General features: G+C 47.7%; 1 protein-coding gene across 1 annotated transcript; it reads right to left on the reverse strand.

The window, feature by feature from the left end:
• Positions 1–1,586: 1,586 nt before the first annotated feature.
• Positions 1,587–11,655, reverse strand: zmp:0000000529 (WD repeat-containing protein 20). The gene is made up of 4 exons (XM_046389982.1): positions 10,322–11,655; positions 8,141–8,323; positions 6,094–7,497; positions 1,587–5,546 (listed from the first exon to the last, which is right to left on the reverse strand). Exons 1-4 carry the CDS (start codon positions 10,736–10,738, stop codon positions 5,499–5,501), a joined length of 2,052 nt encoding a protein of 683 aa, XP_046245938.1. The 5' UTR covers positions 10,739–11,655; the 3' UTR covers positions 1,587–5,498.
• Between the last annotated feature and the right edge of the window lie 21 nt (positions 11,656–11,676).

Below are 11,676 nucleotides of genomic sequence, written 5' to 3' on the forward strand. Positions count from 1 at the left end.
TAATGAAGTAATTAAGTTTGAGAACTTGTAATTTGAGTATTAATGTTCAAAGTTGCTTTATATTTAAGCCTCACTATAAATTGGAGGGAACTATTGTACTTCCTACTCTACTACATTCTCACAACATTTAACTTTGGTTACTGGTTACTTCTGTCTCACTAAACACATGACGCATTGGCAGAGATTAAAGGTCCTGTATGCTCACACAAAGCTTTAATTAGCTGATAACTTCTGAGTACAGGACTTTTATTTGTGTTTAGAATGAGTATTTTTACATTGCGTTATACTTTTACACAAGGATCTGAGTACTTCCTCCATCCGACACGTTCTCTATACAAAAATTAAGACGTGTATTTAAACCAGTCTTTTTTCAGTCATTACTCTTAATGCAGAGCTTTTTGAGTTGCATTTTGTTTTGACTTTTAGGTGTGTTGTTGACATCACTTTGTTACTTTTTTAATTATCAAGATGTACTGTTGCTATATAAACGTATTTTCTATTGTGTGTGCCTCTTCTGTGTGTGTTATTAACAAATCTGTGAACAGTAATAAATATAAAATAAAGAAAAAAATACCAAGTTAAATGTGTCGACTTTTTCATTTGAAAAATCTCAGTTTTTATTTAGTGACACCTTCACTAAATAAAACAAGTTGAGGTCAAGAAGACTTTGATGGGATATGGATTTTTAAAAACATTTTGTAGGCCAAATAATTTATTATTATTTTTGAAAACTGATCGTAGCCTTAGTGAATAATTAGGAATTCTCATGGTGCATATTTTATTTTGATAAATACATTCAGTTCCGGTGTCCCTGACTGTCTCTGAAATGATGCAGCCGACACTCCCATTATGGACGATATTTTTTTTCCAGGATGACGAAGGCACAACCCGTCCTGCTCCTCCGCTGATTGGCTTACCTCGATATTCTTACCTTAACTCGGACCAATTGCGACGAACACCAGCCAATCAGAGTCCGCGTAGGGCGGGCCCTGGCGTCGCCATCCTAGGAAAGACATCGGCGAACAGACGGAGCCGATCGGACGACATGACCGGCGTCACGTCCGCAGTCTTCCTGTTTTGTGTTTTCTTCCTTACACAAGCGCAGAGGAGTACTGAAACCCACTGCATTTGTCGGTATCGCCCTCTACCGACCACCAAAGAGAAAAGAGATGCTTTTTATATGAATAACTGAAACATTACGAAAATCAAATCAATCTCTCGGTGACTGCTGATGAAGACTTTCGTCTGAATTCGCTGTAACAAATCAATAACTCTTAACTTATTTATTTTTAAAAATGTAAAAGACAATCGTACTAAGTCCTGCCTCTCAAAACACAGTTTTTATGTTTTAGGTCAGATACACACATTTTTACTTGGTACTTACTTGGAAAAGTCGATATTTTTAAGCATGTTTTCAAGGGTGTACTTATTTATTTTTCTACTATATAAGACAGTAGCAAGAAAAATTAGTTTGTGTAGTTTAATCTTACCAAACAGTTTAAAAATAAGTAAAATAACTGACATTTAACATATACTAATAATCAATAAGAGCAGCAGGATCCAACATATCAGTTCACACACGACTGTTTCAGGTTTCAGGTTTTAATAACAGATCTCCATATACAAACTGGATACAGTGACGTCATTCTGCCATTATAACTTCCACCAGAACAGGCATGAAATGTGTGAAAGCGTGTGTGATGCTGTGTGTGTGTGTGTGTGTGTGTGTGTGTGTGTGTGCGCGTGGGCTAACTGTATGGTGAATAATGCATATTTTACACATACATACACAGACTTGAAACAAACAACCGTTAAAACAAAGTGTCTTTACGTGTCCGGATTCAGCCAAATCACCACAGAACGAACAGAAGCTGAACAGCGCTTGTTCCACGGGGACCGGATGTTTGTTTCTGTGCAGAACGAGGTGCGAAGAAGAAGGAAAGTCCTGACATGTTCATGAGACTTTGGTGGCTCTCCGTGGAGGCACATTACTGGATCTCGCTCAGGTGGAAACACTCGGCTGCATGGGGCTCCAGCTGGTCCTGTGATCTCAGCTTTTGTTCAGTTCAGTGCTCATTAGTCTGCGAGTTTCTGAACACCACACGCCCCCCTTTTGGATTAGACCTGATGCTCGCTAACACCACGCATTTATCTGGGATTTAATGTGTTCTTCAGGTCAGAAAATGCATCTTTAAAGAAGCCCAGAAAGTAACGTGACTCCCTGGATGACATACACTGAACCTTCAGTAGTGAGTGCCCAAGTAAGGAAATGAATGGATGGTGTCCAATGAGGCTTCCTCCAGACAACCACAATTCATGTCGAGTCTTTATTAGACCGTGGAAATCTGACCTCAGGGTGTTGTTTTGTGAGCGATCCAGCTTCTGACCACCTTCAGCTGTGATAACATTTCAAATGTCCACCAGCGATGTGAGTGGAGCAGAGTTTAGGAGGTGATGTTGTTCCACAAATAATAAAAATTTGTGAGTTGACTCCTGCATTTCTCACACATTTACCTCATACAGACTCTCAGCTCTTTCACTTCGGTTTCCAGAACGGTTTGCATGTTTCGGTTTTGTTTTTACTGTTTGAAAACACTCTCGTCCCTCATCTTGTCCCAGACGTCGCGATAAAGCATTAATCCAGACTGACCCCACGTTTCTGTTGCTATGACAACAAGGTCTGCAACGACGCCGGCTCAAACACAGCACGGCGACCCTGGTGGTTTGCCCGCTGCTCCAAGGGCATAACCTCGTCTGCCGCAGTACAGGAAGCTGCTCTGCTATTCATAGGACGTCCCGTCAGACAGGTGACTCCAGAACTCATGAAAATGACATAAATATCCAAACTTTGCTGCACTGTGAGCTACCGCGCATGTTAGACAGGAATAAGTAGTTTGTTGTGGCCCAACAATAAGAGCAGAACAGACGGATCCTGTTCAGAAACACTTCGGCAGCCCTCATCTTTCCAGCTCATGGATTTGACGAGCTGCAGGTGTGCCGACCGTTCTGAAGTCAAACCCAACTGATCGTCATTAAAGGTGCTTTTTCTGTTTCGCTTATCGATTCGTCAAAGGACCATCGCATTTGTATGATGTTTACAATATGGTGGACAGAAGTGAGCACCTGAACACGTTCTGATGTCACACAAGTCCGTACTGATACAGTGAAACGTAACCACCGCGGGAGGAAGTCTGTAGTTACAGAATATTTCAGGTTTCAGAGATTCAAATAGGTCTGGTGTCTCACTGTTTGGAATAACAACTGAGCCAGTCAGGGGTTAGCAGGTGGTGGAACTTTGGAAGTGGAGGTCCAGCTTCCTGCACCTGAGTGGTGAGTCTGCAGCCATGCTAACAGCTCTGTGGTGCTTTGAGCTAAACCCCAACATCAGCAAGCTAACACACGCACGATGAAAACATGCTGATAGGTTTGCCAGGTTCACCTGAGCTCAGCGTGTTAGCATGCTAACACCTGCTAATTAGCAGCAGACACAAAGTGCAGCTGAGGCCGATGGGAATGTCATTAGTTCTGCAGGTATTTGGTTCATAAACCAAAGTATTGGAAACTTTATAATTTTGTTCTGATGAGGGCACTAGAGTTAAATGTGGGAGATGATCAAAGTGTGTAGAATTTAAATTAAATTTCAGATGTCACCATCCCTCGCTGCTAACAGGGCTAACAGCTCTTGTGAAAAACACAAACTGCTCCTTAAAACTGCTGTTGTGGCAAAATAAAAACCCTCCCACAAAGAAGAAGTGAAAACCAAACGGGGACATTCGGTCTGTTGAGCCTGTGACGATAAAACATGTCATGCAGCGCAGTCTTAGAACGTCCCCTGACACATTTATAATCTCAAAACAAAACTAAAAATAATCATAAAATACTTTTTGCTGAGTGTTTGGCAGGACGCCCAAATCTGCTAAAAAACATATTTTTGCTTGCAACACATTTTGGTTCCTTTTGTTGTTCAAATAATAAGTCAGAAGCCTGAATAAAAACTCACTGAGCAGAGTCAAAAAGACGTAAATGAAGTAAATCTGGACATGGAGCCGCTTCCTCTGAAGACGAGCACCACCGTGTCAAAAACACCCAGTGAGCGGTGGGGTTACAGGGCCGGTTTCTGCACAGAAGTCAGATCCGTCCCGGCAGCTCAGGATGGACTGTGGATTTACTGCATGTGCAAATTCTTGCAAGAGGCAATTCAGGTGCAACAGGAATGGAGTCCAAGACACAGTGCATATGATGCTACACCATAAGGGCAGAGTGTGTGTGTGTGTGTGTGTGTGTGTTCACGATCGCGTTAAGATGCTGTTGGTCTACAGATGATGTTCAGGAGAATTTGGACAGACTCAACTGAAATGCACAGCCAGAAGCCACTCTGAAAATTGCTCTCTGCGCTCGACTCGGCTCAGGCTCTCAGGTCAAACCCGGCTCGCCCTCAGGGACGCACCAGAGAAGCTCTATCACACGAAATAAAAACACATTGACATCTTCAAGTTCCCTAAAACAGCAGACATTCAGTTTTTAACTGTGGTAGCTATGTACAATAGAAGGATCTTCGTCATATATTAATATTCTTCATCTTTCCTGTTCTTTGTTCTTCACTTCCTCTGCGGTCAAGGCCTTATTTCCATACATGTTTGTCCTTTTTGTATTTATAGAGTATTTTCAGTATTTACATTATAAATAACTACACAGTCTTGTGATAAAATAAATAACTTAAATACAATGGCCGTGGCTTTTGCAGTGTCTTTTGCATGGGGGGGTCGGACGAGGACGAGCAGGGAGGACAAGGACGAATGAAGGCTGAGCCTGGGCCTGCTGCTGTTTGCTTCTTGTTGGTTCAGCGTTGCAGACTGTTTGATGCAGAGGATCACAGACGGGTGGGACCATAAACTTTATTCCCATCAGGCGGGAAAAACCTCCTGAACGCCGAGTGCAGCGACGTCCTGTCCTACTGGTGACTGCCGTAATAACATCAGGAATCAGACACTTCAGATGTCTCACTGGTGTCATGCAAACTATGACGTCTCCTGGCAAATGTCCACTAAAATCGTTAAACTCTGACTGGTGGGTTAAACTAAGAAGCTGCCTGTTCTATCAGGACACAAGTTAACTTTTAAGACATAAACATTCACTTTATCCTTCTGCTTAATGTAGAAAAAGTAAAACGGTAGAGGAGTAGCTGAACTAAAAAAAAAGTCTATCTGAGGACTTCATAAATCTGTCGAAGCAACGTTTCGTACTGCACGTGCTACTGATTCAGGAAGCGTTTCCCACCAAACCGGCCATCATGAACGGGGACAGGGTTTGGGTCCTGGCGAGTACAGAGAGTCATACTGAGGGTTTAATACTGCAGTGGTAGGCGGGCTGGTTGTTGGACCCTAATTTGACATTTGAGGATCGGTGGAGAGGGTGCTGGACACAGAGAAGACAACAAAGAACGAAGGGGAGACGAGGACGAGGAGGAGAGAGGGATGAGTGCAAAGCTTCTCCTGTAGCTATACCACCGTGCCGCTCGGAGAGTTCCCGTTCTGTGCTGTCAAGTTCTGGACAGAAAGACAAAACATGAAAGAAAGTTAGACACTGGAGACGATCAGAACGAGAAGATCCAGACTCCACTGTAACAGTGCAGGAAGATAAAAAAAAAGCTATTGTTGCTCAGGAGACAAGAGGTGAAATCATCTCCAACCGCTGAGTCATTTCTTTAGCTTCTGAAGAGGCGCAATCTGAACTCGTTTACTGACCTGCGAGGACTAAACTCTGGTTGGGTGAAGCCTAAACCTCTTTTGTGTTGTAAAGAACTAAATATGACTTTATGACACTGATGTGTACATCTGTTGATGGGAAACATCCATCTGGTCTACTGTCGTCTAAACCAGTTTAATTTGGATCAATTTGAATTATTTGCTGAAGTTAAGGATTGGAAGGATAAACAATCTTCGGCTCCAGTCTGTAAAGTGGGAGAATTTGCTGTATTTTGTTTGCTAAAGTCTGCGACCGGCCGATTGATCTATCGGTCTGGTTTTAGTCGTAGCCAAAGCGTCGATGTATTCCAGAATGTCGTGTTTTTGAAAGACTGAACTGAGGACATACCGCCTTCCCCGGCCGTGCCCAGGTGCAGATGAGCCCCTCCTGGCAGGCTGTGATGATGCAGTCGTCCATGAACACCAGGACCGTCAGCCTCTCGTGTGCAATCTTCTTGCACACCAGCGGTTCCAGCAGCGGCACTTCATGCATGCGTGGGCACAGCGTGGTGCCCAGGACCTTGGCGGCGTCCAGCCGGTTGCTCCTCGGCGCCACGTTGATCTTATCGTTGCTTTTGCTGATGTTGCCCAGGCTGTGGTACCTCTTGTGCTCCTTCTCCACCCCGCCGCTGCAACCAGACTTGTCCGACTTGCGCTCCTGGAGTGACAATGTGGCGAAGCGGCCGATGCTGAAAGGGGTGCTGTTTCCCCCGCTGCTGCTACCTCCCCCTCCTCCACCTCCCCCTCCGCCCTCCGAGGTGCCCTGGCCTTTGGAGGCGTTGGCCACGGCAGGGTGGGGCAGAGAGTTGGAGCGGGAAAGGGAGCGAGGGAGCGGTAAGGGGAGTGTGGGTGGGTTGCCGGTGTTAGTGTTGGGCGGGTGATGGTGTCCCTCAACCCCTCCAGTTCCTCCCCCACCTGAAGTACTGTTGACCCCACCGCTGCCAGAGTTGGACAGCGAGGGTCCAAAAGTGTTAGTAAAGGCACGGGACAGCGGCAGGCGCGGGTATAACACGTCATCCGTCAAGTCCCACAGGCAGAACTGGGTGTCCTGCCCGACTGAGCCAAACCGGTACGTGACTGCCGCCGAGCCGCCACCTTTAGAGCTGTGCCGAGAAAGACGTGACAACGTGCTGCTCGTTCGGACCCGGCCGAAGTGCATGGAGTTATTTGGTGCCCCCTGGTGGAGGTCCTCCTCGCTGCCGCTGAGCTCCATAGGCTCATCGTCTTCAAGGGAAGTCGTGAAAGGGTCAAAGGCCACCACATTGACCCAGGACTTGTGGCCGTGCCCTCTCGCAACCACACGGCTTTCTGCAAATGACCAGACAGTAACCAGGTCATCCTCTCCGCCTGTGGCGAGATACTTCCCATCGGGGCTCCACGACACACACAGCAGCCCGCCGAAGTAGCTCTTCATCACCCCCTGCAGTTCCATCGAGTCAAAGTGGAAGACACGCAGGCAGCCGTCCTGGCCCACGCACGCCACATGCACGCCATCCGGGGAGAAAGCAAACTCATTGAGGCCTCCCTCGCCCACGGCCCATCGCAACAACGGGTTGCGCGGCGTCTTGGTTTTGCAGGCGTAGACGGCGAAGCCTTCGCCCTGCCGCAGGAGGGAGTACTGCGGGGCCGTGGTGCCACACGGGTGGTCCACGTTGTAGAGGTAGAGGTGGCCGCTGGCGTGGGAGGCCAGGAACAGGTTCTCTGACTTGGGAAGCCATTTTAGACACGTCACCTTGGATTTGTCTATCAACCTCTGGAAAAGGAGGTGGAGGAAAGGACAAGGACAGGAAGGAGAAAGAGAGAAGAGGGAAGAGCAAAAATAAAGATATCACAAATATCTTCATATTGGATCTTACGCTTTTATGTGGACGTCACCTCGCTGCTAATAAAACATGTGATCTAAAAGCACTGAATATAAACTACTGAGAGACGTGCAGGCGTGAAGGAAGCCTGGGAGGAGAGAGGAAATCAGTAGAGATCAAAAACCAGGCAGAGACAGATGGAAACCAACAGAGGGAGTGGAAGACGAGGAAAGAAAAAGATTTAGAGAAGCAAATCCCAGGGAGGTGAAGAAAAGATTCAGCAGACACACACACACACACACACACAAAGCAGCGCACACATACACTCCCGATCTCCTAAATTCAATTGGGAATCCCATTAAAGAGAATCCCATTAAACAGTGAGAGGCAATTCAGGAGTGAAAGAATGTGAAAACAACAAAGCAAGTCAGAGGGGGGAAAAACACCCGTCATGGCATCCGAACTCAGGCCAAAGTGAAATCAATAGAAGAATAACAAATCACTTCTGATGACAGGCTTTAATCACAGCAACACAACGCTGCCACCGCGGGCCTCTTTTCCCCAACGCAGAGGACAACAAACAGCATGACATACCTCCTCGTTGAAGAGTTTACTCGTCTCCTTCTTGATGGGGTCGAGATACTGGACCTGCCCGGCTGAGAAACCCACAATGAGAGCTACACTCTCTGCGGTGGCCGAGTACTGGTTGAAGTCGTGGCACGTGGGCTGAGTCCCTTTGTAGATTCTCTTGTCTATCGGCTTACTGAGGTCCACAGCCTGCAGACGGACAGAGCGGAGAAGGAGGACCAGGATGAATAAGCAAAACGTCAGCCAAGCAGGTGGAAGGTTCACAAACTGAGCTTCAGCGACTGTCAGAGCTTCCTGAAGGGACGTCATTTGTCCTGCAGGACAAAATCTGCACCAAAACACTTCACTGCTGTTACAAACATCTGCTGACAATAAATCATGTGTTTCTGGGGGCAGATACGAGACGATGAAAAGGCACAGAGAGAGACGTCCACAACCGCTACAAAAAAGACACTTTTCATCTCTAAGAAAGATCAATGGCAAACATCCGGTTTTGGTGCCAGAATTAAGGAGTTTCTTGAAGGGCTTTGGATGCTGACATTCAGGGAGAAATCCATCAAACACCACTGGGAGACACCAACACTGGCCACAAAAAAACCACAGAGTAAAATGGCTGCAGGTTTCTAGACTGGAAGAAGCACTGTGGCTCACGTTCCTGATCTACACGCCGAAAGGTCACAGCTGATCTCTGAGGGTTTGCTCGTTCCTGACCACGCTGCAGTCCTCGCCGTCGAGATTTAAAGCGTGCATGAGGGGAGTCACGGTGACGCAAGAGCAAAACAAAAAAAATCCTCCAACAAAAACGGTCGGATCTTAGTTTGATGTCAACACAATCGCACAGGTACGAATATGTTGTTTTCAGCCAACATGAAATACAAGTTGCTGTTCAAATCCAGGTGGGCGAGCAGGTGGGGAAGGCTGAAAGAGACGCCCCTGATCACTGAGTATACGTCCTGAAGTGTCACAACAACTTTTACTGTGTGTCAGTTTCCAGTTTCAGAGTAGCCTAACAGTACTGACAAACACCTGGACAAACCAACACGATCATTTCAAATCACCGAGTACGACCGTTAAAACAACATCTCCTCCGGGGCTCCCTGACACAAAGACGGCCGGGAATCCTCGAACGGTTAGGACGAGCTGTGGTGGTGTAATCTACTCACACCTGTGTCACACCTTCTGAATGCAAAACCCGACTAAAAGGCTGAAGGCACAGCATGCACACACTGCTGGCAAGTGAACTTCATTTACTGTACTTGTGGATTCATTTCACTGTCATCAGAAAAGAGGAACTGGACGATCCAAAGGTGTGACATTTTAATGTCACCTCAGACATTTTCCCATCACTGTGATGGTGCCACATGAGAGGAGGAGAAGCTTTTCACATTGGTCCTCCTCCTCCTCCTCCTCCTCCTCCTCCTAAACGGGTTATTAACATTTCTCATTAAGAAGCCAGCGGTGCAGCAGGCTGCCAGCTATTGCAGCCCTGTAAAAAGTCCTCAGTGCAGACAAGCCATGCTAAAAACACAAGCTTTGTGAGGAGAAGCTGGAGGACAAATGGAGACTCAGCTGCTTCCCCTCCTCACATCTGATTCAAAGTATTTCTATAAATGGGTCAATTAAAAGTACGAGCAATGACGAATGAGTAATATGGTTTCCACACTGGAATCTGGCTTTTCCTATGAGTGTGTCTCATTTACTCTCATTAAGGACAAGTTTTTGGATCAACAGTAAACCTTCTTCTGGGACCTGACCCCCCTCGCCCCTCCTTCAACTCCAAACATCAGGCGTTTGATTTGAGGACCGGCAGGTTCACATTAACCTTCACAACGCAGCAGAGAGACGAAACGGTGTTTAGCTCGCATGGTTTCGGCTAACAAATGCCGCGCCTGGAGTGCTGTCAGGGGCTTCCTGGTTGTCTCCTGGCTGCCCTCCTGTAGCGTCCACTGACTCGGTGCATCCGCCTGGCTCAGCCACATTATCAGCCACTCCATTATCGCATTGCATAACGAATAGAAATTCAACGCGAGCCCGTCGGCCGGCTCCGGCACCCGGTTCAGGCTCAGTTCGAGATGACGGGGGTCGAGCTAACGGCACCACATTAGCAATGCGGGCTAACATGCTAGGCTAACCGCTGACCGTCCAGTCTGTCATTCTGGCCGTGCACGGAAGGAGGAACGGGCTCACCTTCTTGATGTTCGTGTACGTGTAGAAATAAAGCTCCCTGCCGATGTTGAAGCACACCCGCTCCGACTCCTCGCTCGGGTCTTCGGGCTGCAGCTTGACCATAGAGACCCGGACCGGCGGCAGGAAGCCCGCCGGAGAGGAGTTGGCTGCTGCATTGGAGGTGGAGGATGCGGCGGCGGCTGCAGCGGCGGCAGCGGCGGCGGCAGCCCCGGGCCCCTGCAGCAGCCCGACCCCACCGCCCGGTATCGGACCGGGTCCAGCCCCTGGGCCCAGCGTGGCTCCTGCGGACGGACCCCGCGGCAGCCCGCCCCGCTGCTGCGAGTCCGAGAGGGTGAGCAGCTTGTAGAAGCCCTCTCTGGTCCGGAACTGGGATTTAATCTCATTGATATCCTTCAGAGTGCCGCCATCTCCGGCCATTTTTAGTACAAACAAGCCGCACAGGAAACTGAAATTCTGACCTGGAAATAATAAAGCTACAATTAAAAAAACAGTACTAGAATAGAAATGGGAGAGGCGAGGGCGAGCAGCAGCAGCCGAGCTCAGCTAGGCCGACCAGCACACCCGGTCTGCTCCAGTGCATCTTACACCAGCAGCGACAGCCACACCATCGCTACCCGATAAATGAAGCCCGAGAGAAAGCCCTTCTGGGCCGGTGTAAGCATCATCTCCGACCGGGTCCCTGCCTCCGCTCGTCCAATGTGCGTAAAGTACGTGCGACGATGCGTCGACGGCTGCGGCTGCTGGGCCGACCCGGCGCTGCGCCCTCCCACTGGGGTGTCGGGGGGTAACGAGAGGGCATGCGGCCCTGGACAACCTGCTCCACCTCCCCTCCCGCTGACAGCAGCACCCCTTTAAAGATAGATGTGATGTAGAAACAAATGTGCTGCTTCATGGTCCCGCCCTCCTGGACCAAAACAGTAAGCGGGACGGGATGTTGTACAAACCAGGCGTCTTCTTATGGAAAGTGATTAGTGCCACCAGACCAAGCGTCATTTGAATCGCACAAATCTGTTAAATAAATATTAATAAAAAAGACTTCCCAAATAAATTAATTAAAATTACAGCTTTGTAATACGGAACGCACAGGCTTGAAATTACATGCAAATATTATTCACGCTGTGTGCTGGGCTATAAATTTAAATGTGCTGTTTCCCAACACCTTCATGAGCCAGTATTTGTCTTCATAAGGCCGAATAGGACTCATTTATTATCAGACGACTTGTTTCACATTCAGCACTTCAGTCTGAGCACCACAGCACCACAGATTTGTGCACCAAACCTTCTGTGCTTTGTCCAAATGTAGTGAGGAACAAACTGAGTTCACACACACACACACACACACACACACACAGGTA

This window comes from Scatophagus argus, chromosome 5, assembly GCF_020382885.2.
Source record: "Scatophagus argus isolate fScaArg1 chromosome 5, fScaArg1.pri, whole genome shotgun sequence".
In the NCBI taxonomy this organism is placed as follows: domain Eukaryota; kingdom Metazoa; phylum Chordata; class Actinopteri; family Scatophagidae; genus Scatophagus; species Scatophagus argus.